Source organism: Bos javanicus, chromosome X, assembly GCF_032452875.1.
Source record: "Bos javanicus breed banteng chromosome X, ARS-OSU_banteng_1.0, whole genome shotgun sequence".
Classification (NCBI taxonomy): Eukaryota; Metazoa; Chordata; class Mammalia; order Artiodactyla; family Bovidae; genus Bos; species Bos javanicus.
Genome location: NC_083897.1, coordinates 37,377,124 through 37,395,080, shown reverse-complemented (window position 1 = coordinate 37,395,080; position 17,957 = coordinate 37,377,124). Strand labels below are relative to the sequence as shown.

Genomic DNA, 17,957 nt, shown 5'->3' with positions numbered 1-17,957 from the left:
CATGGGATTGTCCAGGCAAGAGTACTGGAGTGGGGTGCCATTGCCTTCTCCGGATTTGCACGTAGTATTCAGTCATTTTGCAACTCTCGTAAAATCTTAACTTTTATTTCCCATTTCCAGTTCAGATTGTTAATATTAACATTGCTAATACAGTTGATTTTGTGTATTCATCTTAGTAGTGTAGATCCTGGCTACATTAACTTTTGGGGGTGTAGGAATTTTGGGGTTTTGTTGGATTCTTTGAAATTATATAGAAAAACATGTCAACAAATAGTGACAGTTTTTTTTTTTTTCCTTTCTCACTTGGATGCCTCTTACCTCTGGATATAGCCAAACTACTCTCTTACAAAGCTGCTGATTAACCCTCTCAGGAAGAGTGTGGTAGGAGTGTCCATTGCCCTATCTCCTTCGTAGCACTGTATTTTCAGTAGTTTTATCTACAATCTGATAAAGAGTTATGGTACCTTGTTAACGATAATGTTAATTTCCTTGATTACTTACGAAGTTGAACTTCTCCTTTATGTTGGCCACTGTCTTGTGTGAGTTGCCTTTTATCTGTTTTTCAAGTGGGTTTCTTCCTTTACTGATCTAAAAGAATCTTACTTTTTATCAGTATTAATGATTTTTTTTATTCATGTGTAGTGCAAATACTTTGTCCAGCCTGGTTTGGGTGATGGATTAGTTGGTGGTGCCATTAACTAGAGGACTTGAGGGTGAGCAGCAATGCAGGAGAAGACTAGACAGTGGAGAAGAATTTCAGTTTCAGATATTTTGAGCTATCCAGAGAGGTAAAATCATATCCAAAATTGGAAGGAGAGAAGTGTTATGTTTGGAGGGTTGGCTGTCTCTTTGTTCCCTGGGTAACACTAGTCCATCAGGAAAAGTCATGCCTGAATCAGTCTTATCCTGTTCTCACATTTGTGATGAAATGCTTCTCACTAAGTCTGTGTGTGTGCCTGTCTTGAGTAAGGGAAGTAGTCATATCCTGTAGGTATATTTGGATGGCTTCTCTCTGTGCCGCTTGAAAGAAATCACTCATGAGGAGTCTCTTTGGGGCCAGGTTCTAGAAGATTTCTGACTAGAAGTGATTACTACCTGACAGCCTTGCTCTGTTCACGTGGTCAAGAAAGTCTGGCTTATGTTGGCTTTAAGGTTTCTTTACCTTACCTCTCTACTTACAGTTCTGATTTTCATTTACCATTGTATTTTTTAAGCTAACTTAAAACTTTATCAAGGTGGGTAAGAGTTAAGGTGAAATAATTGCCAGTAGTCATTGAAGGCTTGTTTGTCGATTTCCTGTGCCAGGGATTGGGCCTTGCACATTGGACAGATGATGAGGAGCTCTGGCGCTAATATCATAGTTGTACCAAAACTTGGATGGCATATGTCTCCAAAAAATAGAAATTCAGAAGGGTTTTTGATAAAGGATTTTAGTAATTTATCCTGAACAAGAGAAATAACCAGACTGTGTTTCTCCTCTCTTGCGGTCATTTTTGACACTAAAGCTTGCAAACCATACTGGCTACATCAAAGTGGACTGGCAGCGTGTAGAGAAGGACATGAAGAAGGCCAAGGAACAGCTGAAGATCCGCAAGAGCAACCAGATACCTACAGAGGTCAAGAGCAAAGCAGAGGAGGTGAGACTTCATTTTGTTTCTGTGAAGCCTAAGGGTGTACACAACTTTGTACAAAAATGGAGAAGACATACCCGTATGTCAGCCTGGGATGGAATATCTTTACCTCAGAGGCATTTTCAAAGGGTAAACCTACAAGGATCAGTAGAAGGTTTGGTGACTTTTACTGGGGATGCAGGCACACACGTGGGTTGATCATCCCTTGAACTAGTTCTTGTCAGGAAGTGAGGAGGATGAGGATGTATGTTTTACAGCTACTCTGATCATTTTGATGGGCTTCCCTGGTGGTTCAGATGGTAAAGCATCTGCCTGCAATGCAGGAGACCCATGTTTGATCCCTGGGTTGGGAAGATCCCCTGGAGAAGGAAGTGGCAACCCACTTCAGTACTTTTGCCTGGAAAATTCCATGGACAGGAGCCTGGTAGGCTACAGTCCATGGGGTCACAAAAAGTCGGACATAATTGAGCAACTTGACCTTCCTGATCATTTTGAGTCATACTTTTGGGTACATACCCATCTCTGAAGTATCCAGAATATGTAGCCCAGGGGTTGGTAAGCTTTTTTTGTAAAGGGTCAGATGATACATATTGTCAGCTCTGTACACTGTGTGGTCTCTGTCACAACTATTGAATTACAGGGTGTAGCGTGAAAATAGCCAGAGACTATGGGTAGGCAGGTGGGTGTGGCTGTGTTGCACCGAAATTTTATTTAAAATAAAATTTGGCCCTTGGGCTGTAGTTTGCTAATCCCTGATCTAGCGTACAAAATCAGGTCAGATTATATTGGCTGATACTGGAGGGACAGGAGAAGACTGTCTCTTTTGAAAGATATACTATATTTTGTTAGGTCTTTATGATCTTTAGAAAATTCTCAAATACCACAAATAAGTAAAGGCACTTAACTGGAGGAAGTAGACCAGGATCAAGGTGTTAAGAAGGTGCCTGATTAATTCTGCAAGGACCCAAGAGACCAGGAACATGTCAGCAAATGTTTTCAAGTTGGAAAGCAGTTAGACGAGGCATAGATGACTTAGCAGAATATGAAAATACTGAACAGACAGCTCTGTGTGGTGGTAAGTGCTTGGCCAAAGCTGTCCATTGCTGCCATGCTACTCAGATATAAAAGATAATGACATTTGGCCATTTGCAGCTACACGGATGGACCTGGAGATGATCATACTGAGGGAAGTAAGTCAGAAAGAGAAAAATCCCCTATGAAAGCACTTATCAGTGGAATCTGAAATATGACACAAAGGAATATCTCTATGAAATAGAGACAGACCCCCAGAGAGAACAGACTGGTCGGGGAGGGAAGGGGAGTGTGGGATTAGCAGCTACAGATTATTAAAAACTGTATGGGTATTTTTGAATGGGTACCAGCCCGGGCCTATTGTATAGTACAGGGAACTGCATCCAGTCTTCTGGGATAAACCGTAATGGAAAAGAATATTTTAAAAAAGAATATATGTGCACAACTGAGTAACTTTGCTGTGTCTAACTTTGCCCAACATTGTAGAAAACCTATACTTCAGTAAAATGAAAAAGCAAACCAAAACAATTAAGTTATCCATTGCCCAGAGTGGCAGGTGGCCTTTGTCGGGGGCTCACATACCTAGATAGTCCTTCTCCCTTCCATCCCCCTCAAGCTCAAGGTTACGAAAGTTGCACTTTTTTCACCTCTAAATTATTTTTTATTCGGACATGTACAAAAACAATGCATGGTTTCAAAAGCTTCTTTAATGATACAGAAATGTATACAATAAAAAATAATATTGTTCATGTTTGATTAGAACTTCCTGGTGACTTAACAGTGAACACTTGTAAACTAACCAGAAGGTTTGGAATCGGTTCATTCATTCTCCAAGTTTTTGCTTTCCTCTTCTGAGGGAGGGTGGCTGTTCTTGCAGCGAGCCTATTGTCATATTTGGGGTCAGTGTGTAGCAACCAGGAGGCCATCAGGGATTTCATTGTGAATAGTTGCAGTCAGATGGTGGGATTCAGAGCCAAGGTGTACCAAGTTGAGGCTCATTAGTAAAGAGCATGAATGCAAGCAGGTATTTCAGAAAATGGTATGATTGTTTTCATCCCTGTTCCCCGCCCCAGGGCAGGTGGCAAGAGACAGTGCCTCTAATAAGGGGGCCAGGGGGAGGGCACTTAGGTTCAGGAAATTAGTAAGCTAGGCTGCAGGGTGTGTTCCTGGTGAACACTTTTCTAAGATGGTGTTTGCATGTGAGAGAAGAGGGTGTCCGTCTGCCCTGCTCAGCCAAGTGCGGTCTGAGATGGAGGTTGATCGTGGACACATGCGGGAGCCGTAGGGCTCCGACTCTCAAACAGGCGGGACCTTTCACTGGAGGCAGGAAGCTGCGGGAATCAGAGAAGAAATCCGATTTCAGAGGAGGGTGTCTGGCTAGACCTGGCAGATTGTGGGTGGGAGGATCGCGTGGACAGGTTGGAAGGAGAAACCTCTGCCAGCAGCTTAGCCTAAGACCTGTCAGCTCGCCTTCAGATCCCCATCCTCCCCAATAACAGTGTCCTCAGCTGAGTAATCCACTGTGCTGTCTTCTGTTCCTAGGTGGTGTCGTTTGTGAAGAAGAACGTTCTAGTGACTGGTGGCTTTTTCGGAGGCTTTCTGCTGGGCATGGCGTCCTAGAGGGGATGACTTCACCACCATTAGTCCTAGCTTTGCCAACCAGCAGCCTCTCCCCACCACCCTAGGACAGCAAACTCCTCCTCTTCCTCCTCCCTGCCATGGCGTATCTGAGTGGCTTTGTAGGCATCTGGTGGTTCAAGTTGGGAACGGCCCCACTGTGAGCTTGACGGCAATGGAAGAGACCATAGATGTTAGCGCTTATCTAGCACACTCCCCCGGGACTAATCTGTAGGTCAGCAAGTATATTCCTTTCTCGCATAAGATACTTACCAGAACATAGGACAAGATGACACGCCGAGTGGATCTTCAAAGGTTGCCCCACACTTGATTTGGAAAAGACATTGCAAGCGTATAACATACCTCGTTAAGTTTTGCATGGAAAGGAACTGAATACACTGGCCTTTAAGCATGAAAGATTTTGCAATTGTGGTGTCTACTTTCTCTTTTAGTAGATTTGAGATTACAGAAAGAGAACTACTCTTAGTGCGTGACAGTTGAAAAATCCGAATATGGAATGAACTTGTCCTAAAGTGACATACGATGAGCTGAAGCTGTGTTTGGTGGGAAGGCCTTTGGGGAAACCAAGCAGTCGATAACATTTAGGATGGTCAGACTTAGTGAATCATTTAAAGGCATTCAGATATTATCTAGGAATGTTTTCCACCACACAGGGTAATGCATCTCATGGCTGTTTCCAAAGGGTTTATTGATGGTAAAATAAGTGACTTTAGGTGTAAGAGGGAAGAAGCTCTTGGGTTTTTATTTAATAGAAAGGGTTTGAAGCTGTTTGAAGCTTTGAAATGTGAACTTTTCTTTGTCCGGTCAAAACGTCAGGGGTAGCCTGTAGCTCCTCTGTGTCAATTCTGTTTCTTTATCCAGAGTTTTAAAATGGTGGCATTTCCAAAAAAAATAAAATGGTGGCATTTCCAAGCATTAAAAGTTTAGAACAGTAGCATCAAAGGTATCTACTGTCTCATGATGACCCCAACTCTTTGAATTTATCTTTAGAATTCAAGTTTATACACACACCCATCCTTAGAAACAAGACATTTTTCTGTAATGACCTTTTACCATGTCTGGAATATCCAGTGCAGAAAGGCAAGGCTGTGTCTTCATCATTGTATACATGGAGTCAAGCACTTAGTAGATACTCAGTCTGTTGAATATATGAGTAATGAGGTCATAGAAAAGTATGTGGAAAATGGAGTGATCAGCAGGATTTTTGAGACTTGATGAATTCTGAGAATGCTGAAAACTCAGAATTAATTCTTAAACTTGCAGGTGATCCCTTGCAAAATGTATGTTTTCAATGCCTTCCTTTTAAAATGTTTGCCTTTTAACTTGAATTTGGAAATTGTAGCTACTAGCGGATGTGTGGAATTTTTTAGAATTCATCCGTTTGCATTTTTCTCCTTATTGTAATATTTTAAGGCAACATTAAGTAGTTTTGCTTGTAACATGTGGATTATATACAAATCATAATGGTATGAGCTACATTGTCCTATATTTTTGTATAAACTCAAAATTTTTTCACTTTTTCTTATGCTCAGACATATGTAAACATACAGATGTTCAAATATATATGAAAGTACAGTGACCCCCATGGGCCCACCACCCACCTATAATGATCATCAAAATATAGTTTGTTTTATCAGTGGCTTTGAAACAAATACCAGATGTGTCCCTTTATTATATTTTGGTATGTGTCTTAAACGGTAAGAACTCTTAAAAATCATAAATACATAGATCCACTATTAGACTCATGTGACCCCACCCACGCCAATGGAATACTGGGGCTGCAAAAGCTAACTGAAGTGTCCTGTGCCCCTCCGGGTTGCAGGTTGGGGTGGGTGGCCTGTCTCTGGTTTCCCTGTCGTCCCTGGTACGGTTGAGGTCAGTATTATAGGTTGCTTTCATCATAGTACAGTGAGAATGGCCTGGCCTTCTGCCTACTGTGTGGGGCTACCACTGGTAGCCATGCCAAGTGGGTGCTGATGTTGGAGAGTGGCAGGGCTCTGGTGCACAGTGCTGGTGGGACTTAGTGGAGTCCCCCCAGGCCTTTAGGGGTGCCTCTAAATGGATGCTTTTGAACTGTGGTGTTGGAGAAGACTCTTGAGAGTCCATTGGACTGTAAGGAGATCCAACCAGTCCATCCTAAAGGACATCAGTCCTGAATACTTATTGGAAGGACTGAGTCTGAAGGTGAAACTCCAGTACTTTGGCCACCTGATGCGAAGAGCTGACTAATTGGCAAAGACCCTGATGCTGAGAAACATGGAAGGTGGGAGGAGAAGGGGACGACAGAGGATAAGATGGTGGAATGGCATCACTGACTTGATGGACATGAGCTTGAGCAAGCTCTGGGAGTTGGTGATGGACAGGGAGGCCTGGTGTGCTGCGGTCCATGGAGTCTCAAAGAGTCAGACACGACTGAGCGACTGAACTGAGTTGAACTAAATGGAGGCCTTGTTGCCAGCAGCTTGGTTTCAGACGGTGAAGTGAGGGCGGTTTTCCCCCAGAGCAGCTTGCTGCCCCTTCCTGCGAAACATGCCAGGACTAGGCAGCTGCACCCATTGATTCTGTGTTTGCCCGTGACTGGCAAGGCCTGTTTAAGGAGGCATGTGTTTTCCTCCAGGGCCCAGAATCCAGTACTGTGCTGGGCCTCCTTTTTAGTGATGGGGGCTGAAGAGACTGCAGCTTCTCTTGAAGCCTTTCCAGTCGTCCCTTTGACCGGGTTTGGGCGTCTGCTCCCCATTGCTCAGAGCTTCCCTCCCTCTGTCCTGGCCTGTGCCACCTCTGACAGCTGGTGGCTTTTCTCCCTTTTCACTCCTCACCCCTGAGCCCCCTTGTGCACCTGCTGTTCCCTGCCACTCTCGGGGTACCCTGGGACCAGCTCAGATGAGCTGTTCACAGAGGAGGGGAAGAGGGGTCCAGGGTTCACTTTCTGGCTACTGTCTGCTCAGGGCTGACAGATAAGACTCCTGTGTCTTCAGTCTTGCTAAGGCTCTGTATCCTCATGGCCGGCATGGCTGAAATTGGAGCAACCTGACTGTGATGCATATCACTGTGATTATTATAACATGCAGATAAGGCCCCTCCCACCGCCTGTCTGGGTCACGTGTCTGCTCCCACATCCCGACACTTGGCCTCAGGGACATTCATCAATAGGACGGGGTGGGGTATTCACTCTCACGTGTGGCCTGTCACCTGGGTAAGAGCCCCGCCTAATGGACCTGCCAGGACCCAGGACATGATGAATGACTTCCATAATTCTAGCTTACATGGTTTTGAAAACGCTTAACTATTGTCAAAGTGTCCCCTCCATCATTTTCCTGGTTTTAAGACTGGGCTCTTACTTTGAACATCTACATTTTTGTAGTTTGGGAAATGCCATGCATTGGATTTTAAAAATTGTCTTAGGGATAGATTGGCAAGATCTGAGTATCATTGGTATTCCATGATGATCTCAGTTTCTTCTCTGAGGGAAACTTTCTTAAAGCCAGTTGTGGACCCTGCAGACAAAATTCGAGTCCTCCCCTTTCTGGGGAGGTCTCCACCAAGTTACCAGCTTCATTTCTTTGTCATGGTTCCAAGTCTGGGGCTTGCTTGATCACGTATGCAATAGTAGTGTGATCTCTTGGAGACATGGGCAGAAAACCAAATCATACAGTGTGGCGTATGTCTGTGATGTTTGATACTTCTTAAGCATCTTACTGTGAAAGTGCTGCACTCAGTATGCTAGCAAATTTGGAAATCTCAGCAGTAGCCACAGGACTGGAAAAGGTCAGTTCTCATTCTAATCCCAAAGAAAGGCAATGCCAAAGAATGCTCAAACTACTGCACAATTGCATTCATCTCACACTCATCTCACATGGTAGTAAAGTAATGCTCAAAATTCTCCAAGCCAGGCTTCAGCAATACATGAATTGTGAACTTCCAGATGTTCAAGCTGGTTTTAGAAAAGGCAAAGGAACCAGAGATCAAATTGCCAACATCCGCTGGATCATCAAAAAAGCAAGAGAGTTCTGGAAAAACATCTATTTATGCTTTATTGACTATGCCAAAGCCTTTGACTGTGGATCACAATAAACTGTGGAAAATTCTGAAAGAGATGGGAATACTAGACCACCTAACCTGCCTCTTGAGAAACATGTATGCAGGTCAGGAAGCAACAGTTAGAACTGGACATGGAACAGACTGGTTCCAAATAGGAAAAGGAGTACATCAAGGCTGGATATTGTCACCCTGCTTATTTAACTTATATGCAGAGTACATCATGAGAAACACTGGGCTGGAGGAAGCACAAGCTAGAATCAAGATTGCCGGGAGAAATATCAATAACCTCAGATATGCAAATGACACCACCCTTATGGCAGAAAGTGAAGAAGAACTAAAGAGCCTCTTGATTGAAAGAGGAGAGTGAAAAAGTTGGCTTAAAGCTTAACATTCAGAAAACTAAGATCATGGGATCTAGTCCCATCACTTCATGGGAAATAGATGGGGAAACAGTGGCTGACTTTATTTTTCTGGGCTCCAAAATCACTGCAGATGGTGATTGCAGCCATTAAATTAAAAGATGCTTACTCCTTGGAAGGAAAGTTATGACCAACCTAGACAGCATATTAAAAAGCAGAGACATTACTTTGCCAACAAAGGTCTGTCTAGTCAAGGCTGTGGTTTTTCCAGTGGTCATGTATGGATGTGAGAGTTGGACTATAAAGAAAGCTGAGTACTGAAGAATTGATGCTTTTGAACTGTGGTATAGGAGAAAACTCTTGAGAGTCCCTTGGACTGCAAGGAGATCCAACCAGTCCATCCTAAATGAGATCAATCCTGGATGTTCATTGGTAGGACTGATTTTGAAGCTGAAACTCCAATACTTTGGCCACCTGATGTGAATGAAGAGCTGACTCATTTGAAAAGACACTGATGCTGGGAAAGATTGAGGGCAGGAAGAGAAGGGGACGACAGAGGATAAGATGGCTGGATGGCATCACTGACTCGATGGACATGAGTTTGCGTAAACTTCAGGAGTTGGTGATGGACAGGGAGGCCTGGTATGCTGCGATTCCTGGGGTCGCAAAGAGTCGGACATGACTGAGCGACTGAACTGAACTGAAATGTAGTTGTAAAATGTTTCATTAAATTGTTTTACTATTAACAGAAGACATTGAAATGATTTTATGAGAATGTAGCCCTGTTTTCCTGGTCTCTTAAGGCAGCATTTCTCCAAAGGAGTATGTTCCCCTCCTTTGAGAGATGCTATCTGCAAAATGGGGTTTGCTGGTAGAGTTGGCAAGTATTACATATAATAGTCCTTTCCAGGGAATCATACTTCACATGAACTTATGAAAAGCTTTAGCCTTGCAGGAAAGAAACCTGTTGATTTTTGTGGAACCTGGTATTCCCTGAATTTAGCTTACCAGGCAATCGTTTTTTTCTCCATTACAGCAATTCTTAGAAAAGCTGATTTAAAGAACACTTGGTCTCAAACAATAGTGATATTTGAATATCAGGGACTATCTGAGTTTGTTCACAGCAGTGTAGACTCTAGTGTACTAAAAGAGGGGAGGAAGGATCATCCCTGTTCTGGCTTGAAATCCTAACCCCTTAATACCCAAGGTGATGGCATTTGGAGGTGGGGCCTTTGGAGGTAATTAAGTCATGAGTGCAAGGCCCTCATGAGTGGAATTAGTGATCGTATAAAATAGACTCCAGAGAGTTCCCTTGTCCCTTCACATGAGGATATGGTGAGAAGGCTGCCGTCTATGAATCAGGCAGAGGGCCATCACCAGACACTGAATCTCAGCACCTTTATCTTGTATTTTCTGCCTCCAGAACTTTGAGAAATAAATGTATGTTGTTTAAGCCACCCAGTCTATGGTCTTTTGTTACAGCAGCCTGAATGGACTAAGCTTTTGCTTAAAAAGTCATTGTTTTCCTTTTGCGGGGGGGATGGTAGAGGGATGATGTTTCTAGGACCTGAGGAAAGCAAATGGCCTGTTCAATACTGCTCCCCCCTCAACCACTGCATGAAGTTAATTGTCAACAGGCTTCCTTCAATAGCCTTATGTTAAAACCATCAGTATCCACTGGAATATGTTTTGATTATAAGGCCATACAGTGTAGGTAAACCACTTAAGACTTCTAGTTCTGTCTGCCTGGTTTCCAATGAACTGTTCCCTCCAGTTCTCTCATAAGAGTCACTGAACAAATTTGAAGTGGCTTCTTCTGACTAGGCACTTACAATGGGGGAACACAGAAGTGGAAAGAGGTGTTCTGATTGGCATCTGGAAGGATACATGGCTCAATTATTGGCCATGGAGTCACACAGGTGACAGGCTCAATCCCACAAAACTGCACCCACTTGTTCAGATGCCTATTCCAAACCCTGGTTGTCACCCTCTGCTTCTGATCAACTAGCTGCACATCTGAGGTTCCCAACAATACCTCCTTGGGTTCAACAAATTTATAGAGCAGCTCACAGAGCTTGGGGGACATTTCACTTCAGTGCTTACCAGTTTATTATAAAGGATATAGATGGACAAGCAGCCAGGTGAAGAGGTACCAGGGTGAGGTCCGAGCCAGCTCTGACACACAAGAGCTTCTGTCCCCACAGAACTGCAGTGTGTTCCCTCCTGGCATGTGGATGCATTCTGGTTCAACAAGGAAGCTCTCTGAACCCCATCCTTTTGAGTTTTTAAGGAGGCTTCATTACACAGTGTTAAAAAACACATGGACTTCCCTGGTGGTCCAGGATAGGAATCTACCTGCCAATGTAGGGGACACAGGTTTGATGCCTGGTCCAGGAATATTCGACATGCTGCAGAGCAACAAAGCCCATGGTCCTTAACTACTGAGCCTGCACTCTGGAGCCCAAGAGCTGCAACTATGGAGCCTGCATACTACAACTGCTGAAACCCATGTGACTAGAGCCAGTGCTCTTCAGCAAGAGAAGCCACAGCAATGAGAATCCCGTGTACCACAATGAAAAGTAGCCCCTGCTCTCAGCAACTAGAAAAAGTCCATGTGCAGTAATGAAGATTCAGCACAACTAATAATAAATACATAAATTATTTACAAGCTCTTATATATACCCAATATCAGTCAGTTTAGTCGCTCAGTTGTGTCTGACTTTGTCAACCCATGGACTGCAGCATGCCAGGCTTCCCTGTCCATCACCAGCTCCCGGAGCTTGCTCATCCTTATGTCCATTGAGTTGGTGATGCCATCCAACCATCTCATCCTCTGTCGTCCCCTTCTCCTGCCTTCAATGTTTTCCAGCATCAGGGTCTTTTCCAATGAGTCAGTTCTTTGCATCAGGTGGTCAAAGTGTTGGAACTTCAGTTTCAGCATCAGTCTTTGCAATGAATATTTAGGAATGATTTCCTTTAGGAAAAGAAAAGCTATGACCAACCTAAATAACATATTAAAAAGCAGATACATTACTTTGCCAACAAAGGTCAGTCTAGTCAAAGTGACTAAACTGACTGATATTGGGTATATATAGGAGTTTTAAAATAATTTATGTATTTATTTTTAGTTGTGCTGAGTCTTCATTACTGCACATGGGCTTTCTCTAATTGCTGTGAGCAGGGGCTGCTCTTCATTATGGTGCACAGGCTTCTCATTGCTATGATAGTAGGAGACTTTAACACCCCACTCACATCAATGGGCACATCTTTGAGACAGAAAATCAATAAGGCAACAGAGATTCCTAAATGATAACAACAGAACAGTCACACTCAATTTATATTTTCAGGACATTACATCCAAAAAAACCCAGAATACACATTCTTCTCAAGTGCACATGGAACATTCTCTAGGACTGACCAAAAACTAGGGCACAAAACAAGCCTCAATAAATTTAAGAGATAGAAATTATCTTTTCTAACGACAATGGCATGAAACTAGAAATCAACCACAGAAAAGGAAATGAGTAAAAAATGACTACATGGAGGCTAAACAACATGATACTAAAAAACCAATGGATCAACAATGAAATCAAAGAAGAAATTAAAAATTCCTCGAGGCAAATAACCATGAAAACATAGCCATACAAAATCTATGGGATATAGCAAAAGCATTCTTACAGGGAAGTTCATAGTAGTACAGGTCTTCTTTAAAAACAAGAAAAATCTCAAACAACAGAACTCACCACCTAAAAGACTTAGAAAAAGAAAAAACAAAATCTAAAGTCAGCATAAGGAAGGAGATAATAAAGATCAGAGAGGAAATAAAGATTTCAAAATTTAAAAAGTCAATAAAACCAAGAATTGGTTCTTTGAAAGGGTATAGAAAATTGACAAACCTCTGACCAAGCTCATCAAGAAGAGAGAAAATAAATAGACAAAATAAGAAATGAAAGAGGAAAAACTATATAACTCATACTGCTGCTGCTGCTGCTTAGTCGCTTCAGTCGTGTCCGACTCTGTGCAACCCCATAGACGGTAGCCCACCAGGCTCTCCCGTCCCTGGGATTCTCCAGGCAAGAACACTGGAGTGAGTTGCCATTTCCTTCTCCAATGCAGGAAAGTGAAAAGTGAAAGTGAAGTCGCTCAGTCATGTCTGACTCTTCGAGACCCCATGGACTGTAGCCCTTCAGGATCCTTCATCCATGGGATTTTCCAGGCAAGAGTACTGGAGTGGGGTGCCATTGCCTTCTCCAGATAAACCCTGCTACTGCTGCTGCTGCTAAGTTGCTTCAGTCGTGTCCGACTCTGTGCGACCCCATAGATGGCAGCCCACCAGGCTCCTCCGTCCCTGGGATTCTCCAGGCAAGAACACTGGAGTGGGTTGCCATTTCCTTCTCCAATGCAGGAAAGTGAAAAGTGAAAGTGAAGTCTCTCAGTCATGTCAGACTCTTAGCGACCCCATGGACTGTAGCCCACCAGGCTCCTCCATCCATGGGATTTTCCAGGCAAGAGTACTGGAGTGGGGTGCCATTACCTTCTCTGATAACTCATACTGCAGAAATACAAAAAAAAAAAAAAAAAACCCATAAGAAAATACTATGAGCAATTATATGCCAATGAATTTGACAACCTAGATGAAATGGACAATTTTTTAGAAACATACAGCCCACCAAAACTGAATCAAGAAGAAATAGAAAAAAAGACAACTTGAAAAGACCAATCATCAGAAATGAAATAGAATCTATAATAAAAACAAATCCAAAACACTCCCTACAAACAAAAGTTCAGGACCAGATGGCTTCATAGGTGAGTTCTACCAAATATGCAAAGAAGCTCTTATACTGATCCTTCTCAAAGTTTTCCAAAAGATAAGAGGATGGAACCCTTCCAAAATCATTTTATGAAGCCACCATCACCTGATACTGAAACGAGACAAAGACACTACCAAAAAAGAAACAGTCAGTCCAATATCTTTGATGAATATAGATGCAAAAATTCTCAATGAAGTATTAGCTAACTGAATCCAGCAACACAAAAAGAAATATCATACACCATGACCAAGTTGGATTCATCCCAGGGTCACAAAGATGGTTCAGTATGCACAAATCAGTGTGATATAACACGTCAACAAAGGACAAAAACCACATGATCATCTCAATAGATGCAGAAAAAAATGAAATAAAATTCAACATCCATTTATGATTAAAACTCTTACCAATGTGGGTATAGAGGGAACATACCTCAACATAATAAAAGCTATTTGTGACAAACCCACAGCTAATCTAATACTCAGTGGTGAAAAGCTGAAAGCCTTCCCACTAAAATTTGAAACAAGACAAGGAAACCCTCTTACTTCTCTTAACATTATATTTGAATTCCTAGCCACAGCAATCAGATAAGAGAAAGAAAAAGTATTCAAATTGGTAGGGAAATGGGTAAAACTGCCATTGTATACAGGTGACATGATATATATATATGCAGAAAACCCTAAAGACTCCACACAAAAACTACTAGAACTGATCAACAAATTCAGCAAGGTAGCAGGATTTGGGGAGAAGGCAATGGCACCCCACTCCAGTACTCTTGCCTGGAAAATCCCATGGGCAGAGGAGCCTGGTAGGCTGCAGTCCATGGGGTCACACAGAGTCAGACACGACTGAGTGACTTCACTTTCACTTTTCACTTTCATGCATTGGAGAAGGAAATGGCAGCCCACTCCAGTGTTCTTGCCTGGAGAATCCCAGCGACGGGGGAGCCTGGTGGGCTGCCGTCTATGGGGTCACACAGAGTCGGACACGACTGAAGCGACTTAGCAGCAGCAGCAGGATTTAAGATTAACATACAGAAATCAGTTGCAGGGAGTGGAGGAGGGAGCGGGGTGGGGCGGGTTGCGGGGGAGAAATTGTTTGCATTTCTTTACACTAACAATGAAATATCAGAAAGGGAAGGTAAACAATCTGTTTTAAAATTACATTTAAAAAATACTTAGGAATAAACCTGACCAAGTAGGTGAAAGATATATGCTGAGAACTAAAAGAACATTCTTTTAGTTCCACTTCCCTGGTGGCTCAGTGATAAAGAATTCCCCTGCAATGCAGGAGCCATAGGAGACGTGGGTTCGATCCCTGGGTCCAGAAGGTCCCCTGGAGGAGGGCGTGGCAACCAACTCGAGTACTCTTGCCTGGAGAATCCCATGGACAGAAGAGCCTGGTGGGCTACAGTTCATAGGGTCACAAAGAGTTGGACACAACTGAAGTAACTTAGCACAAAAAAATATTAACAGAGGAAATTGAAGATGATTCAAGGAAATAGAAAGATATCCCATGCTCTTGGATTGAAAGAATTAATATTGTTAAAATGGCCATACTACCCAAAGGAATCTACAGATTTAATGTGATCACTATCAAACAAATTACCCATTATATTTTTCACAAAACTAGAACAAATAATCTTAAAATTCATTTGGAACCATAAAAGACCCAGAATTACCAAAGCAATCCTAAACAAACAAACAAAAAAAACCAAGCAGGAGGCATAGCCCTCCCAAACTTGAGACAGTATTACAAAGCTACAGTAGTCAAAATAGCATGATATTGACACAAAAACAGACATATAGATCAATGGAACAGAATAGAGAGCCCATAAAAAAACCTATACACCTGTGGTCAATCGTGTAAAATGTGTACTCAGTCACTTAGTCGTGTCTGACTCTTTGTGACCCCATGGACTACACAGCCTGCCAGGCTCCTCTGTCCATGGGATTCTCCAGGCAAGCATACTGGAGTAGGTTGCCATTTCCTTCTCCAGCAGATCTTCCCAACCCAGGGATCAAACCCAGGTCTCCTGTGTCTCTTGCATTGGCAGGTGGATTCTTTACCACTCAGCCACCTGAGAAGCCCTAATGGTCAATTAATCTTCAACAAAGGAGGTAAGAATACACAATGTGGAAAAGACAGTTTCTTCAGGAAGTGGTGCTGGGAAAGCTGAACAGCCACATGTAAATCAATGAAGTTGGAACACATCCTCTCACCATATATAAAAATAAATTCAAAATGGCTTAATACTTAAACATAAAACATGACACCATAGAACTCCTAGAAGAGCTCATAGGCAAAACATTCTCTGACATTAATTATTTCAATGTTTTCTTAGGTCAGTCTCCCAAGGCAAAAGAAATAAAAGCAAAAATAAACAGTGGGACCTAATGAAACTTGTAAGGTTTTGCACAGCAAAGGAAACCACAAACAAAATGAAAACACAACTTACAGACTGGGAGAAAATATTTGAAAATGGTGCAACCAAACAAGGGCTTAATTTCCAGAATATACAAAGAGTTCATACAACTCAATAAGAAAAAAACCAATGTCCCAGTTGAAAAATGGGGAGAAGATCTAAATAGACATTTCTCCAAAGAAGACATACAGATGGGCAATAGGCACATGAAAACATGATAAGAAAAGATGATCAACATTGCTAATTATTAGAGAAATGCCAATCAAAACTACCATAAGGTACCACCTCACATCAGTCAGAGTGGCCATCATTAAAAAGCCTACAAATAACAGGGAATTCCCTGGCATCCCAGTGGTTAGGACTCCACACTTAAGGGAATGGGTTCAACCCCTGGTTGGGGAACTAAGATCCTGTAAGTCGTACAGTGTGGCAAAAAAAAAAAAAAAAGTCACAAATAACAAATGCTGGAGAGCGTGTGGAGAAAAGGGAGTGAGAGCCCTCCTATACTGTTGGTGGAATGAAAGTTGGTACAGCTGCTATGGAAAACAGTATGGAGGTTCCTCAAAAAACTAACAATAGAGCTACCATATGATCCAGCAACACTCTTGGGCATATATCCGAAAAATATGACAACTCTAATTTGAAAAGATACATGTACCCCTATGTTCATAGCAGCACTATTCATAATAGCCAAGACATGGAAACAATCTAAACATCCACTGAATGGATAAAGATGTGATACTTACGCAGTGGACTACTTACTACTCAGCAATAAAAAGAAATGGAATTTTGCCATTTGTAGCAACGTGGATGAACCTAGAGATTATCATACTAAGTGAAGAAAGTCAGGAAAAGACAAACACCATATGATATCACTTATATGTAGAATCTAAAATATGGCACAGAGGAACCTATCTGCAAAGCAGGAGACTCATGGACACAGAGAACAGACCTGAGGTTGCCAAGGGTGGGGGATGAGACTGGGAGTTTGGGACTCGGTAGATGCAAAACTATTATATTTATGATGGATAAACAACAAGGTCCTAATGTATAGCACAGGGAACTATATTCAGTATCCTGTGATAAACCATAAAGGAAAAGAATATGAAAAAATATATATATGTGTATATCTGAATCAGTTTGCTGTATCACAGAAATTAACACATTGTAAATCAACCATACTTCAATAAAAATTAAAGAAATAAGAAGGAGAAACTGAGACTAGCTTTGAAAACTCCTTGAGCAGACAAAACCAGTTTAGTCACACAAGCAAGGCTTAATTTAACTTTGGGAGACTAATCTGACCTAGGTCATTTCTTGCTTATGCTTCTGAAAATCGTAAGACAAAGCTGAACTGTTTTCCAAGGCTGATATGAGGTAACCACTGACCAATTCCCTACCGTTTAGGAAAATTCTAATAACATAAGCAGTCACTGCGAAGCAAAAACAGTCACTGCTGTCATGCTATGTAAACTATTTTATAACAGTACACCCCTGGGCCTCATCCCATGTTTTGGTTTAAGTGCTCTGTGTTTACAAACTGTCTTTTTGGTGTGTGTGCAAAAAACGTTCATTAATTACTATAGTGATAGTGAAGTTGCTCAGTCGTGTCCGACTCTTTGCGACCCCATGGACTGTAGCCTACCAGGCTCCTCTGTCCATGGGATTGTCCAGGAAATAGTCCTGGAGTGGATTGCCATTTCCTTCTCCAGGGGATCTCCCCAACCCAGGGATTGAACCCGGGTCTCCCACATTATAGACAGACGCTTTACCGTCTGAGCCACCAGGGATCATTAATTACTACTTTGATGATTAATTGACTTTGTTATTTTTCGGTGATTTTTTTTGGTAAATTATTTATTCATTTAAGTTGTGCTGGGTCTTCATTGTTGCATGGGCTTTTCTCTAGTTGCGGCAAGCAGGGGCTACTCTCTAGCTGCAGTGCATGAGTTTCTCATTGTGGTGGCTTCTCTCATGGGACACAGGCTCTAGGGCACTCAGGCTTCAGCAGTTGTGGTACATGGAC

At 42.3% G+C, this 17,957-nt stretch overlaps 1 protein-coding gene across 1 annotated transcript in view; it reads left to right on the top strand.

Annotated features, from left to right (window-relative positions):
* Positions 1–10,155, top strand: part of FUNDC2 (FUN14 domain containing 2) — a 28,777-nt gene extending 18,622 nt beyond the window's left edge. The window contains exons 4-5 of the mRNA XM_061408910.1: positions 1,506–1,637; positions 4,206–10,155. Of these exons, the coding sequence (XP_061264894.1) occupies positions 1,506–1,637; positions 4,206–4,283 (210 nt within the window). The 3' untranslated portion in view covers positions 4,284–10,155. The remainder of the gene's footprint in view (positions 1–1,505; positions 1,638–4,205) is intronic.
* Positions 10,156–17,957: the final 7,802 nt, after the last annotated feature.